At 39.6% G+C, this 16,791-nt stretch overlaps 1 protein-coding gene across 2 annotated transcripts in view; it reads left to right on the forward strand.

Annotated features, from left to right (window-relative positions):
- The window catches only part of Rgs7bp (regulator of G protein signaling 7 binding protein), a 94,103-nt gene extending 77,649 nt beyond the window's left edge, over nucleotides 1-16,454 (forward strand). Inside the window, exons 4-6 of one of the 2 annotated variants that reach the window (XM_026390854.2) lie at nucleotides 3,005-3,152; nucleotides 6,128-6,198; nucleotides 16,292-16,454. In XM_026390854.2, the coding sequence (XP_026246639.2) occupies nucleotides 3,005-3,152; nucleotides 6,128-6,198; nucleotides 16,292-16,383 (311 nt within the window). In that variant the 3' untranslated portion in view covers nucleotides 16,384-16,454. Of the gene's footprint in view, nucleotides 1-3,004; nucleotides 3,153-6,127; nucleotides 6,203-16,291 lie in introns of those variants that run through there. The other variant, XM_026390855.2, reaches the window with a different exon arrangement.
- The last annotated feature ends 337 nt before the right edge of the window (nucleotides 16,455-16,791 follow it).

Raw genomic sequence — 16,791 nt, forward strand, 5'->3', positions numbered from 1 at the left:
GGGAAACTTAAATATTAGCATATTAAATAATAGTGTTGTATTGAATCATATTTAATCAAAATTTGGGGGCTGGGGATGTGGCTCAAGTGGTAGCGCGCTCACCTGGCATGAGTGCGGCCCAGGTTCGATCCTCAGCACCACATACAAAGACGTTGTGTCCGCCAACAACTAAAAAATATTTTTAAAAATTCTCTCTCTCTCTCTCTCTCTCTCTCTCTCTCTCTAAAAAATTGAAATTGTTTTGTCTAATAGTGGTTTTGAGGTTATGTAATAAAGCACTCTTATTTTTCATGAGATATATACTAAAGTATTTTAGGATAAAGTGTCATTAATGCCTGCAGCTTACTCTCAAATGATTCATTACAAACTACTTTTATATATAAAATCTATAATGCTTTTTAAAGTAAAAGATTAGAAAAAATAAATTTCAAATGCCAAGAGAAACTAATACAAAGAGGACTCATACCCAGAAATATTTAGGAACCTTTATAGAACTCAAAAGTTTGAAGATTACATCCTGAAAATTTTTCAGGGAGCCATAAATAGGCTACATACAGAGCATCCCTAGGTATAAATAGAAGACAGAGAACAATGTCATCCAACTTCTTAGAGAAACTTAGTTTGAACATAGATTTCTACATCCAGCCCATCAAAATTTGAGCACAAAGAAGAAGAGGAATGGGAAGTGTAATTTCAGTCATGTAAAGACTAAGAAATTTTGCATTCCAAAGATCTGCTCTGAAATACTTAGGCAAGGAAATGTTCTACAAGTGCTTGCAGGTTGCCCTACTCTTCAGAGATTTGAAAAGCAGAGAGCTGTACTGGGGGAGCCCCACTTTTGGCTCTCTTCCAGATCTCAACCACTCCTGCTCAGGCTCACATCCTATGGCTAACTCTGCCCAGAGGTGGGTGGCAAATGGACTGACTGCATTGGCCACACTCTAACAGGAGACAAAATGTAAATGCTTTTAAGAGGTCATTGCCCTCCAACTGTGAAATGGTAATGTGCTAAATTATGTGTTTAATTAATTTCCAGCTAACAGCATACCATAAAATTGAGAAAACAATTCCTCAGGCAAGTTCCATCCCTCGGGATCAGTGTGCATAAAGTACACACTAAAGGATCAAAATTTCTCATCAATAAACTTGTGTCTGTCCTTTGGATGAATGTTCAGAGGTCTATTTCTGCTGTGGTCTGATGAAAGGTGCAGTTACCACTTATTGGTTTGTCTTTTTCTCCTTGTGTTTGTTACCATATGGATTAGAAATTTTTGCTAGTTCTTTTGGATCAGGAATCTAAAGAAAAAACTTGCTGTTAGATTTTTACCATGAACAGCCATCCTCTTCACAAGTTAGAGTTTTTTAAAGGAAAAAAAATCACAGCAGGATTAGGGAGACTGAGCTAACAAATAATGAATGTAGCTTCAGTCTTGAGAATATTCAGTGATATGGACTGAAACAATATTTAACTAAGCTAGAGCTGTGCCTACATAATAAAAATAGAACAAAGCAAAAGAGTAAAAGACACAAAATAGGTACCTTTTAATCCAGACTACATAATATTGTACAACAGCTTTACAGTGATTTGTATGATTTTTTAATTTTTTAAGCTCCCTGAACTCTATTTCTTTCTTTTACCTCTTATATTTCTTTTTAAAAAAATATGTTTAGTTGTAGACGGACACAATACCTTTATTTTTTATTTATTTATATATGGTGCTGAGGATCAAACCTAGGGCCTCGCACATGCTAGGTAAGCACTCTAACGCTGAGCCACAACCCCAACCCACCTCTTATTATTTCTAGCATTAATTTCAGTGCTTGATACTGAGCCGACACTTGAGAAATATTGTGAATTAATAAATAAGTGAATAAATGAATGACAAAGCCAAGTTTAAACCCCAGTTCTGTGGCATTATTGGCCATTTCCATGGTACCCAGTTATCCTAACTGTGAATACTCAAGGCAGAATAAAAGACATTAACAGAGCATGCCTGTAACACAGACTACCATTTAATTTCATATAAATTTATGACTGAATCAATTTGGCTATTTGTTTCCAGAAAGTTCCTACTTTATCTACTTAAGATCAGTCATGCTAAATACAAGTCTTAGTGGATCATCAGTATGTTGCTGTGGACAGCTCCCAATACAAGGTCCTCCATGGGACACTTCAGTTAATGGCATTTTACTGCCTCAGCAGTAAAGCTGGATGATATGGCTGGACTGTTTCCTCATAGAAGAATGCACTAAAGGAGGTCGGAGAGCCAAGGAATTGAAAGGCAGATCCAAGATCTCTGTTGCAGACAGAAAGAATCAGTGTCTAAAATCAGAGAGAACAGCAGGAGCTCCCATTCTTCCTGCTGGGTGTCACCTGTTCCTGGCCCTTTCACCTCCTGCTGCATCTGAGACCAAAACCCAGCATGGTTTCACAGGCAAATTCCTCCCACCCAAGCTAACTTGATCTAACTCAAAATAGGCTACAAGGCACTAATAGTCCAGAACCTTGTTTTTTGTTTTTTTAATTTTTTTGCTATTCTAGGGATAAAACCCAGGGACTGGCACATGGTAGGCAAGTGCTGTCCCACTGAGATACATCTCCTAATCCATTTTCTTTTATATTGAGACAGTCTCACTGTATTGCCCAGGCTGGCCTTGCATTTGTGATCCTCTTCCCTCAGCAACCTAAGTAGCTAGGATCACAGGCAAGTGCCACTGCATGCAGCAGGGACCTTAATTTTATCTTCATCTTTAGGTTACACTGACCTTAAGAATCTTTCCCAGACTTTGAAAAAACATCTCTTTCCCCGCCCTCACACACACACACACACACACACACACACACACACACACACACACAATTATTCTGTTACTCAGAAAGCTATTAGATTTAATGTAGCATTTGGCTCAAAGCATAGCCAACTTTTGCAATGCCATCCTGGATATAGAACTTGCACTTATGATTTCTTACCCTTTCTCTTTGCCAACAACTTCTCTGCCTTAGGAAAGGAACCTGGTGGGGGAATGAAGAGTTTGGATTGCAAAATTGAGGAAAGTGCTGAAATACCTGCTCTAGAGGACTCCTCCTCATCCCCCATAGATAGTCAGCAACATTCCTGGCAGGTTTCCACAGACATTGAGAACACTGAAAGGTAAGTGGGAAGTTACCCTGAATAGACTTCCAATCCTCCCCCAGCTAATGTTCTTAGGGGCCACAGAGAGTTGAGAGTTTTCTATTTCAGGTTCAGAAGAAACAGCTTTCTTTGGTCTGCCAGAGAAGTATAGTGCTGGCAGGGACCTTGGAGACTATTCTCATGGGCAGATGAAAAAACTGAGATGATAGAGGGTAAGTAGTCCAAATCCTACAGGCAAACAGTAGCAGGACAGTAGGTGCCAGCTCCTAAGACTCTGCTTATCCCTCTCAAGTATGCTCTATCTCTGTAGAAGGGAGAAAAGTAGATCTATATACTGTCATAATTCATCCACCAGACTGGTTCCCAAATTTCTATTTGTTTAAGAGAAAAAAAAATCCAAAGTCACACAAAGACGCTTCTAGTGGATTTTTAAATTTCAGGTACATGGAGTGGCCTATTTAGCTGAGCATTCTGTCCTGTTCACAAAGGGCATTTCATGGAGCTCCTCTTACTTTCCCAGAACGTAGCTGATGGCCCCTTAGTGGCCAAAATGAGTTAATGCATTGTCATAAGTAGGAGCTTACTTCTAAGAGGGTGATTTTTTTCTTGGGAAGAAATTCTACAATGATTCTATTTCATTAGAGAAAAAGAAGCAATAATAATATCATAACAATAAGTGTCATGTCCTATCTAAAGGCTAAAAGTGCTGTTCTGTGAGGCAGAAAGATGAGACTCTTGTTTATTGGTTTTCACACTAATATCTGTACCCTTTGCTACTAATGTCCCCAGAGTTGGCACAGAGCAGCTGAATGAGTATTGGGCAATTCCACTAAGTGTTCTGTGTGTGTAGGGTTGACTCATTGACAACATAATAAACATTTTATTTTTTTACATTTAGAAATGTAACTTCCAATGACATTTATAGCCATTGTAATTCTACTTTTAGATTGTAATATAATTCTAGAGCTAATTACTGAATTTCTGTGTTTATAGAAAATTGAACTATGTAGTGATTATGTGCTATTAATAAAACTTGGATTTTGTAATAAGCTTGGAAATCCAACAATTCAAACAATAAAACTGTTTGGCTCAGTTTGATAAAACTGTAGACAAATCATGAGGTAGTGATTTATCTTAAGTAACAAAATAGAAGATTCTTTGTTCTGTTCCCAGGGGGAATATATATATATATATTTCCAGAATGCCATGGTCAGGGCAGAAACCATCAGTAAAACCATTTTCCTTTTCAAAGCACCTTGCACAGCAGCTATAGCCACACATTATAAGTTTTAAGAAAGCAAGCTGTGGATGGTAGTAAGAACAGGGTAATAAGCCCACAGTGCTGGCTGTATTTCTGGTCAGCCTGGAAGTCCAGATTCTGGTTAAAGGAAAAGAGTGAGGGAAGTAGGCACAGGATTCCTGGTCTGGATGTGGCTTCCTCAGCTCTCCTGGATTCTCTGACTTGGGCCCAAACTAGTCTGCATATAACTCTCCAGGAAGGCTTTTTAAAAACATTGAGGCCTGGGCCCCACCAGAAGCCAAGGGAATCAGGGTCTCTCTGGTGATACTCCTGTGCAGCAGTCAGTCTTATATGGAAGCAGAAAATACCCCTTGAATTTATGAAGAGAGGGACCTGTTTTTTTTAAATCTCATCTGCTGTCTGCTTGCAGTGCTCAATGTCACAGTGTGACATTGAAACATTTCTACAGACCTGTGTGCTGCTTTCCCTTCCTTTTCTAATCAGCAATTCCTGAGATTTGAGCTCCTATTCACATCTTAGTCAATTCTTTTGAGGAAGAGGTCCCTTGGGGTCTCTAGTGCTCACGCCACCCACCCCCCAAGGCAGTGGCCCTCAAACTGTGCTTAGCAGAATAGTAGTGTTTTGTGAAAGGGACTGAGAGTTTTCATACCTGAAGTTAAATGGTGGCTCTCCTAGATGCACAAGAAAAATAAATTAGTGGATAGAATTTCTTCCACTTTAGAATTGTGTCTGCTCCCAAACTTAAATCTATGGTCCCTATTAATGCTAGCCTATTCTAAAGTTGATTAAAAGATGTATCTGGTTTTTGCATCAAATTATTGCTGTTTTAGATGAAATCTAAAACTAGGTCCCAAGATTTTAAGAGCACTGTCTCCCTTTGCACAAACACCTTGATGTATGGGGGTACCACTGTCCCAAACATTTGAAAAGTCCACTTTTCCCACTGCACTAGGCTAGAAGCCCCTGAAGTCATTGGTTGCTCTACAGTTCTGAGGTGTTATGATGACATTCCGCTGAGATGAGGGAGGATGTTGGAAGTATGCAGTGGTATTGCAATAGACTATACTGGGGAGCCAGGAAGTTTTTAAAAAGAGGCTAGTGGCTACAGGAAGACCAACCTGTCCCCAGGTGGTTTCTCTGTCTCTCTTTATTAAGAGCTCTTCTCCAGAGGTTGTAGAATTTGTCATATTCTCCCATCATTCAATTTAGTAAGCATTGATTCTCACAAATGCTTAATACTTCATTATGCTGAATTCCAATCACAGCAAGGAGAGACTTGAACCTCAGCAGAGAACAGTGAGGAACCTACACAATTACCACTGCCTCTGACCAGAACCCCAGATATCACATCTCCCTACCTCCACCCTGCTCCCCAATTGTTGCATTTTGCATGTCCTTGGCCTCTCACTGTAAATCTGAAGCATTGTCCTCATTACCAAAGGCTCCTCTATGATCTCAGCCAGGTGCATTTGGAGGCAAGGATGAAGTTTCCTGTAGGACAGTATCCTGTGAAAATGTTCCTCAGAGTAGTTCTCTATCCCACAGGGGCTGACCCCATCTCGGATTTTTTTCTTATAAAAGCAAAATAGATCCAATATTTGCCTACTGAAAAAAAAAAGAGCTAGTACAACTAGGCCCAGATTCTTGCCTTTCAGTTGTCTCATAGAACAGACTGAGACTTCATTTTAGAAATTTACAGCTGATTACTCTTTCTTTTTTATCAATTTTACAGAGACATGCGAGAAATGAAAAACCTTTTAAGCAAACTCAGGGAAACTATGCCTTTACCATTGAAAAATCAAGGTGAGTCTTGTCATTTCTCTGTGTGGCAAAGGATGTTTTAAACAAGATACATAACTTGGAACGTATTTCTTGAGAAATTAAAGTGGGTGTTTTCCAGAAACAATAGAAAGCATTAAGCATACATTTGTCTTCCTTGGAGGAAATGTAATCACAAAATTGCTTTGAACTGGGTAGAGATATACTCTGACCTAGAAGCAGATTTCTCCCCGACTGATTGCATGAGGTGGCGAGCACTATACCAGATGGGGTCACTCAAAAGGTCTGAGAATGTGGCCCTTATCTCCAAGAGGTTAGCAGCCTAGGGGAGAGATTTAGGAATACTTCCAAAGAAGATCCCTAATATCTACATGTCTAATTATTTAAAAAGTAATAGTAATACTTAACACAAATTGGGAACTTACCATGTCACCATCCTGTATACATACAGTAACTGTACTAAATTATTTAATTTTTTTGTGAGTGTAATGCAGGGGATTGAACCCAGGGGTCTCACATGTGCCAAGCAAATGCTCTATCACTGAGCCACCTCAGCTGCTTATTTAATTCTAACAACTTTGAGGGAAATATTATTATTTTTCCGAGGTTACAGGAAACTCAGACATAGAGAGGTTAATTAAAGTCATACAGACTGTAAGTAGAAAAATTGGGATGAAGATGAGCAGGTAGTCCATCTCCAGAACTATCTTGAAGTAGACATCCAACAGAAAAGGAGGGGATATTCACCAGAAAGAGAGAAGGGCCTCTCCATGTTTTTATTAACTATTGTATCCCCAGTATCTAGAGATAGGGACATAGTAGAATAATACTTGGCACAAATGATAAATGTTTGTTAAAGCTGTACCCAACTTTGCAGGCCTTGGTACTAAGGATGGCGGGGGGCGGTGAGGGAGACGACAAGCACTCTCACAAAGCATATGCAGCTGGAGCAGCTTCAGAGAGTGGCACGGAGAACGTGGGGAAAGGCTTTTTGGAGGCAAGTTAGAAACTCCTCTTGTTTCCACTGAGCAAAGCCTAGGCGGGAGAGAGGACACGGTGCTGCCTGCCTTAGAGCGAGGAGGAGGGGTGGAGGAGGATTTGGCAGCAGAGCTGAGGCGCCTCTTGGCTCAGGAAGCAGCTCAGCAGAAGGTAGAGAGGTGGAAGTGAGAACAGCAGACGAAGAGGCTGAAAGGCTTAGGAGTAGTGTGGCCTCAGCTGCATGGGGCGAGAGGCAGGGGACTAGCACATCAGGTCACTTCAAGTACCCCCAAAGGGCCTGGCCACCAAGGCCAGCTGTCTTGAGCCAAGGATGTAGTGCTTTTTGAAAAAAAAAAGACAACACGTTGTAGTGATGATAGATTGCTCTGATCACAACATGGAAGATTGTTGGTAGAAATAAGCAAAGTTTAGGACAAAGAACCTTGGATTAAAGCTAGCCGCAGTACAAATGCTGTCACTACCACGTATCAGCTTTTCACCCTGGTTAAGTGTTTAACTTCTGGAAATTTTAATTTCCTCATCCCTGAAAGGGGACAATAGTATCACCTACTTCAGAGGGTTCATGAGGATAAAATGAAACAGTGCGTCAAATGCCTATTACAAACCTTACTTACAAGGAGCAAATGTTTGACAGATGCTTTATTGTAAGTACTGTTGTTATTACTGGTATTGTTGATATTATTTACTAGCTGACCCACCCAGCTTTGCTCAGGAGAACCCCAAACCGCTACTGAATCAAACAGTCCCTATTACCACTCACCATGACCACGTGTTATATCCATGTGAGGCTGGTCTTGAGGCTGCAGTTCATAGCATTGGCTTCTGGACTTAGAAATCATGTCTAAAGTGTCCTTTGTGTCTACTTGGCAAATCTCCCCCATCAATAGCACCAGGCCCCTTGCTGAACCTCACATTCAGTTGCCTAGAAGGAAGACTACCCAGGGTCCCCCAGTCTAAATTTCATGGATGCCATAAAGTCTACATTTTAAATTATGCCACCTTAAACATTCCCTCCATATCCGGTGGTAATTCAGTCAGCAGTTTTTGAATTGTACATTAGTGGAAAGACAAATTTTATTCACTTAGTCTATTTTAAGAGAAAGTATAATATAAATAGTTTACATAAATTTGTATTATTTTTGCAAACAAAAATAAAATTTTAAATACATCTTTAAAATATTAGAATACTAATAAAATACTATGAGTTAAAGGAATAAATAATACAGGGGCTTGAGTCCTGGATCCATATGGAGAATGAAAAGGAAAGAGTTAGGAGGTGTAAGAACTTATTCAGAAGAAAGTGGTACAGTAAGATCTTAATTTAAAAAAATAACTTGGGGTGAAGGATTGGTAGAAATTCAGGTGTCTTCATTTTGGAGGAGAAATGTGAACCATCAGCGTGTGAAGATCTGAGTTCTCTAAATGTTCAACATGTCCCCACAGCATGTTGCCACTGTGAACTGGCTGATGGGGAAGGGCTTGAGAGATGCCTGCAGGGTCCAGGGAGTGTCTGAAGACAGGAGAACAGGTCTCTTGTGGTCCCTCTGGGAATGTTTTTTGACAAATGCCTATGGCATCGTTTTAATGAGCAAATCATATGAGATTCTTCTCTCTGACTGATCCAAGGTGGACTGCCAAGTCTTCTCCATTCAGGTGATTTGTTTATTATACAGGTCTAGTCTAACATGTGCAGGAAACAGTGGGGGGAAAGTATGGAAAAAATTTTCCAATTCTTTTCTGTAGAACATTATTTTCAAAACATGATTCTAACTGGTTGAAAACCTTTATAGAAAGCCATCTGTTTTCTTTCTGGCTTCTTATTTCCTTTCTCTTTTTATTCCATTTACATGTCTGTTTGAAACAGAGAAAAAGGGGAAAGATAACATTCCTGATCCTTGTTTTTCCAACCCAGAGCCCTGACCATGTAATTACCTGCCAGCCAGATCCCCCTCTTCTCCAGGCTCCCTCTCAGCCCTTGTCTCAGAAACTGTTCTGTTTTCTTTTTTAGTATTTAAAGATTTAATCATATCTTTCCCTTTCTACACAATCAAAACTTGACTCAACAAAAGTTGACTTCAAATTGATTTTCAGTAGAAAAGAAAGGAGGGTGGCCAAGGGCAGGGATTTTAATGGTTAGCGATGATGGCTTTATTTTAGAGAAAGTCTTTTCTTTCCCATCCTTCCACTTTAAGACTGGAGACAAAGAGGTGCACAAAAAAAGAGCCAGCCACCCTTGTTCTGCTGCAGCTCCCCAGCAGGCTCCAGGCGACACCCAGGTCTCCTGGCTCTCAGCCCGCTGTTCTTTCCACTGCTTCAATGCCCCTCCTGTCCTACATTCTGGGTCACTGGCAGTGCTGTAGGGAGCTTCATTAATTATGATGGTCTTGCTGTGTCAAATGGATTACAAATGGAACCACCTGTGGAGAGCCCGCAAGGTTACTGACAAAGGCTAAAAGGAGATTGGAAAGTGAAGGACAAGCATCTTCTAAATGCACACTGTTATGAAACAAAGCAAATCGCCAGAAATAAATTAAGCCTGAAAGACAGTTTCACCTTTTCTAAAATTCTGACTTAATGCTGTGGGTTGTATTGGTATATTCAGTCTTGCATAGAATTCCATTGTTGACACCACGCACGAGAATCAGCCTGGAGTAGGTAAATCAGGAATCAAATCTGCTCTAGAATGGTGCTCACATGTGGACAGTCCTACTCCAGATTAAACTGAGCCTATAAACTGTTCTCCCAGATTTATATCCTCCATCCACTCTGATTTGGACCACTGTATGTAAAACCAATCTGGCCATATCAGATAAAAGGTATCTGGATATCTGGCTAAAGAGCACTGGGAAGTTATGCTCCCTCTGTCCTGGAGGTGACCTTTCAAGTCCTTTTCCCAGGGCCTCAACTGAAGACATTCTGTGTTACCAGGTAGTGTTGGAAAGCTATTCTGGGCAATTTTACCAGTAGCCCCATATCCTTTGTAATCTCCACAACCTTTTAACCAGCTTTCAATGTGACAAATGTAATCCCTCTCCTCCAATCTAATCCATGCATCAATTCCAATGCATTACTCTATGTTGAATCTCTACTCACAAATGTTAAATATCCACTGAAGGAAGAACAGATCTCACTCTAGTATCCATTGTCCTTATCACCATCCAACATGTGATGATCACCTATGATGTGTCAAATTCTGTGCCAGATCTGGGGATAAATCCCTGCACTGCACCACTCCACCCCGATGCTGCCACCCAAGGCAGAATTGACTGAGAATCACCTGGGAAGCTTTTCCAGATGGCCCATGCCTCCCTCATAGAGATTGTGGTAAAGTGTTCAGAGAAGGCATGTGAACTCCAAAAAGGACTCTCCCTGCCACTGCCACCCGCCCCCATCTATGTTACCATTAAGATACAAAGATGAGCACTTAGAATACAATAATGCCACAGTGATTACACACAGGTTGCTACAAGATTATATTGGATTCTCACTTAGCCTGAATTTGAGTTGAAATGGGGAAGCATTTGAGCTTGCTTTTTGGAAAGTATCCAAGCTGAGACTTTTTAAGGTGAGTAGGAGTTACTCAAAGAAAAAGATGGGGTAAAGATTACCTAGACCCAAGGATCTAGATATGAGTAGATACAGCACAGAGCATTTCTTTTAACAACTACAGCTCTTCGGTAGTTAGGAAAGTGGTTAGATGGAGGCTTAAGAAAGATGTGAGGGCTGGGAATGTAGTTCAGTGGTAGCGCTCTTGCATGTGTGAGGCCCTTGATTTGATTCCCAGAACAGAGAGAGAGAGAGATGAGAGAATTAGGTGGGCTATACCTTAAGGTACCTGTAAGCCACATTAAGAGTGTTGTATTTTTATCCTGGAGCTGTTGGAAGGATGCAGTTAGGAGAAAAGTGCAGTATTCCAAATGAGAAATGCTTAAGATCTGACTTAAAGCTAAAAGATTGGAAAGGGTAATTATGGCTAGTCAGAGGTGGTGCATGACAGAGAAGGCAGAATCAGGAATGAAACCTGGGGTCAAACTTGGAAAGTGATTGAAAAATGGTGTCAATCATTAAGCTAGAGAGAACAGAGGAGAAGCCTTAGAGATAGAGAATGATTAAGGTGTTGGACATGAGGAACCTCCAAGAGCAGTGCTCAGTGGTTGGTAGTGCTGAAGTGAACATTTAATCCAGGAGGACAGAAACAGAGCTGACCATCTTCCACAATGGTCACTGAAGCCCCACAAATAGTTGAGACCACTCATGGGAAGTGTGCAGAGAAGAGCCCTGGAATGCCAAAAGTTAAGGTTGGACAGAAAGGGAGAGCAGTTTACAAAAAGGCCTGAGAAGAAATCCAGGAAAGCATTATGAAATAAAGAGAGTAACCAAGAAAGAATGGCTACTAGGGCAGGGTGATGAAGCCAGATAAGAACCAAAGGTGTTCACAGGATTCAGCAGCAAGGTGTGACTGTGGTAGTGGTGTGGCTGGCAAAAGCAAATTACGAGGAATCTGGGATATGGAAACCCAGGGATATGGTCAGGGAGTAAGTGGTAGTCAAAAACTGGGGCAGAAATGGTAAATGTATGAATATTTTCATGAAGAGTTGCTTACAGGGTGGTGAGAAGACATGATTGCATGCAGATAATGTGCCAAGACCTATAACAATTGTTTATAGAAGGAATGGGAGCATAACAGAATGCGAAAGCATGGAACAGTCAGAAAAGACTTTATGGGGGAGGAAAAAAGTGTTTAATCTTGAAATGGAGATTAGCTTATCATTCATCTAAGGAGGGAGGACTTTTCTGGGGGGAAAAAAAACAGCATGAATAAAGCAGGGAGGCAAGGGAAGTTGTGGGCATACTTAGGTTCTGTTTGACATCTTCCTTCATAAACCCTTAATTTCAACCAGATTAGACTGTTCACTTGAATCCAGATTAGCAGCCTTTGATCACCTCCATATCTTTGTCTATAGTGTTCTCTTTATTCCAAATGCCCACCCCTGCAACAAACATCCAAGTTTTCCTCATTTCTTGTGGTCCAGAATGATCACTAGGACCTCCCAGAAGCTTGCATGAATGTTTTTCATCTCCTCTAAATGAGAGCAATCCTTTGTCCCCTCCCCTTGGGAACTCTCATTGCACTATATTTAGAGATCTCTTTTAGCATTGTAATGAAGCCTCATAATTACTGAAGGAACTATCCTTGCATCCAGGGATCATCTTTTTGTTTGGACTCATCATGATATTACTCTCAGTACCCAACATAGGGCCTTACACTTAGCAGGTTCATTTGTGGTTTTCAAAGTGTGGTCTCAGAACCAGCAGCATTAGCATGTCTGGGTAATTGTAAGAAACACTGATTCTCTGTCTTCACCCACAACCTGTTAATCCACAACCTCTGCGGGTGTTACCAACAATCTGTGCTTCAGCAAGCCCTTGGATGATGCTTATGCAGCTAGTATTTGAGAACCACTGAGCTCCTGGAACACAAACATGAAACTATAGTTCCTTTATCAGTGTTTTTTTCTTATTATATCCAAGAACACAGCTTTAAACCCATGCAACATAGTCTCTGTATAAGGAAGTTGAGGAATTTATTAGCCAAGAAACTTAAGCAATAAAGAAATGGTATCCTTGTGTCCTGCAGAATGCCAGTCTCTGGTTTGAGTAATATCCAAGAACTAAATATCAAATGAATAGAGTTTGACCTTCCTGATGGCTAAATTCCATATTTTCCCTTGTCGTTCACTTTGCCCTTTGCTTTCATTTCTCCCCTTCCTTTCCCCATTTTTCATTTTTACATTTAAAGCTGTCCTTGGTTACATTCTCCTGATATTGTACACTTTGGAGAAAAGAAGCTACAAAAGTCTTAATTAGTAAACCATATCCAAACAAACAGTTGCAATAAAACCCAAAGATTTTCCAATGAGTTCAAGTGGATTAGCCCAGACAATTTAGAATGAGTAGGGAAATGTTCTATTTTGCTCATATTCTTTCAGCAACCCTTTGCTTCAGAGACAGGATTTCAATCAGTATAAAGAGACATCTTTTCTTGGAGTCTAATTCACTTCAAACCATTCTAGGCATACTTCCTGCTTGGTGAATTTCAGCATTTACTGAAATCTCAGTTTCCTGTGGTGTAGAAAGCTGCTCTGAATTTTTGCCAAGAAGTCTGAGCTTTTGTGTCTCTTCGGCCCTAGGAGAAAATCAGACAAGCTCTGGGCTGGGCAAAGGTGTCACAAAGATTCACCTTTGTGAATTTGTCACCAAATCAGCAGTGTCCTTAACAGGCAGCCTGTTCTTTGCTTAATGTCTAAGCACCTTCCCCACAAGTCCTAACACTTCTGTCCTATTGTGAGTGACATGTATTTATGACATATATACATAATATATATATGTTATGTATACAGTGACATATATAAGTGCAGCATATATACCCCATGTGTGTGTGTGTATGTATGTGCATGTATGTGTATGGGCACATAATGTGTACAAATGCATCTATGAAGAAGATTAGATGAGAAGAATTTCAATGCCAAAAAAGCTATACAACTGAAAGCCTTTTTGATTCACTGTAATGAATGAACAAGATTCAGTCTAATAAAGATCATATAATATCTGTGTATAATAACTGTGTGCATTTAAAACATTAAAAATGGAACTAAATATCTGACCATAGCATACAGAGGCACACTTTCATTTATAAAAACAACATTGTGGCACACATTTCATCATATAATGAGAACAATACACATCAGAATTGCATTTTATAATATATATATAAAGACCAGTTAAGTCTGTTCTCAAATCTGCTAAGTATTATGGGGAAGGAAAGCAGAAAATGTAGGAATTTGGAAGATAGATCTTCCAAGTCTTAAAAAAGTGAAAATATAAAAACTGTTTCTTCGAGATATGTGTGTGTGTGTGTATAATCTGAGATATATATATATATATATATATATATATATATATATATATATATATATTTTTTTTTTTTTCCTCCCTAGTTCTGATGACTCTGTTCCGGAAAGCGGGAAGCATTGAATTGTAGGTCAACTTGAGTTTCAAGATGTGTAGTTACCCTTCAGTGTTTTACAGAGTCTCTCAAAATCTTTGCTATCTCCAGTTAGGTTAAGCTTATTGATCATTTGTTGGTTAAAGAAATAAGAGTCCTAGAAATGATGAGAAAGTGAGTTATGATTTCTTTGTATCCCAAATCTATCATGGTTCATCTCTAAGAGATTATCTTGAAAAATGAGGTTCATGCATATTATTAGACATTGCTTTCAGTAACTTCATCCTTTGGGGACAAATTAATGCTAAAAGAAAGATGCTCTGTTTCTAGCTCTCAAACTGTTGATGTCCAGAGTATCATAAATTATATTTCACTATGGAAAGGGAAAAAATAGTCCTTTTAACAGAATCTAAGTTTTGAGAAAGAATTTTAATCTATGGAGACTGGATAAAGGATTGTGTTTATGTCATTTGATGTACCCAACTGGGGTATCTGTTTTCTTCTCTGGCTTGGACTTATAAATATTTAAAATAGTGTTCCCTTCTAAGGACTACTGTCAGTTTTGGTGGACAAGGCCCATTTACAAATAATGACACATGGAAGTCTTTAAAGATGGGGAGGAAAAACTGGGGAATTGGATGATACAGTTTAATGTAAGAGGACCAGAAAACCAAGATTTTTAAAAATATTTTTAATTATAGATGGATACAATATCTTTATTTTATTTGTTTATTTTTATGTGGTGCTGGGAATCAAACCCAGTGCCTCAGCCTCACGTATGCTGAGTAAGCACTCTACCACTGAGCCACAACCCCAGCCCCAGGGCTTTTTTTTTTTTTTTTTAACCTGACAGTTTCCTAAGCAACTAGGCTCAGTTATCAAGAAAAACAAGCCCTTACCTACAAACCAGTTCTATTGAGGTGAAGCATTCCATCACGGAATCCATCTCTTCATTTAATTCTGTGACTTTTGAGGATTTTCTGTCTCCTTTAAGGTTAGGGTAGGGAAAGGGGGATCCCCTAAGCCCCACTCTGAAGGGCATTTAAGGTTCACCAGTCCCACCCAGCCCTTTTGGTCCAGTCAGACCACCATGTGCTAGCATCACCCCAGTTGGCATTTTCCAGGCCATTCCTTTGTGTGCCCCCAGGTTCTGAGATCCCCACAGCCCAATTCTGCTCCAACAGGATCTTTCTACCCTCTCTGTCTTTTGGACTGCACTATTTAACAAACAAACAAACACAAAAAGCAATCTGTTTAACCAGATCTGGCTTACTGATTTAATTCTTCCTCTACTTGCAAAATAATTCAAACCAAAACTTAGAAATTCAACAGTTCAATCTTCTCTGGATGCTTTTATGAACAGAAATATATAGAAAATGTTGGAGAAAAACCCAACAGGAAATATCTGAAGACATGCAATTCCTGAGACATGAAGGAAGTGAATATTGCTAATGGTCCTATGTAAAGGAAAAGACTTAACAATGGCTGTATTACCTGAGTGCTTCCTCTCTATGCAAGGCACTTAGTGCAAGGCACTAAGCTACCCACCTGAGCTTAGTGTTTTTCATAGCTTATTTCATTTAATCCTCACCTAAGGTAAGTATTATTATTAAATCCTAATTTATAGACCAGGAAACTGAAGCTTAGTGAGCTTAAGTTACATGTTCAACATCACAGAACTAGTAAATAGTAGAGGCAAATTGAGAAAAGAAGCCAGCACACACTCTTTCTAGTAAGCTATATTCTTCTCCTAACTCAAAGATTGCCTCTAAGCAGTTTTCATTTAATTCTGAGTAGTGATTCTCAATCTTGGGCTATTTTGCCCCTCCTCTAGGGGACATTCTGTTATATCTGGGAACATTTTTGGTTTGTCTCATCTGACATGAGAGTGTTCCTGATGTCCTAGAAAGTAGAGACCAAGGATATTGCTAACTACGCAAAGCTCAGGATGGCCTCCCACAATAAAGAATTAATTATCTGTTCTAAAATGTCAACAGCGCTGAGGTTGAAAAAGCTTGATTCAAGGGATCATGGATTTTTTTAAAGCCAATTCATAAAGATCAAGGGTTTTTGTCTATACCTCAATCATATGTACATTCTGTCCCCTCACAGATGACAGCAGCCTTCTGAATCTAACTCCCTACCCTCTGGTTAGAAGACGGAAGAGAAGGTTCTTTGGGCTGTGTTGTCTCGTCTCAAGCTAGGCTCTTCTTCTTCCTGAAGCCCACCACTGAAAACACCTGGAAAAAAATTACAAAACCGGAGGACCTCCGGACAGCTGGACCACACAGTGATGGGTTTTTGACTATGTTTTCTATGCTTCCTTGTTATTACTTTTATCCGCCTCTCCCTACCCTTTTAAATGATTTTACACTTGAAAGCAGCTGCCTTCAAGAGAAAAAAAAAGAACAGAATCAAAAAGCAGGCTGTTTTTAAAAGGATTTTTAAAGCTGACATTGTGCATGTCTGCTCCAAACCATGCCATAATAGATGCAAGGATTATGATTTTTAAATCATTTAAAGATTTTTTAAATGTATTATTCAGAGAAAATTTATTTCACTTATAATAGTCTATCTATAGCTCTTGCTGATCTCAACAATTTATCATAAAT

Source organism: Urocitellus parryii, chromosome 1 (assembly GCF_045843805.1).
Source record: "Urocitellus parryii isolate mUroPar1 chromosome 1, mUroPar1.hap1, whole genome shotgun sequence".
Lineage (NCBI taxonomy): Eukaryota > Metazoa > Chordata > Mammalia > Rodentia > Sciuridae > Urocitellus > Urocitellus parryii.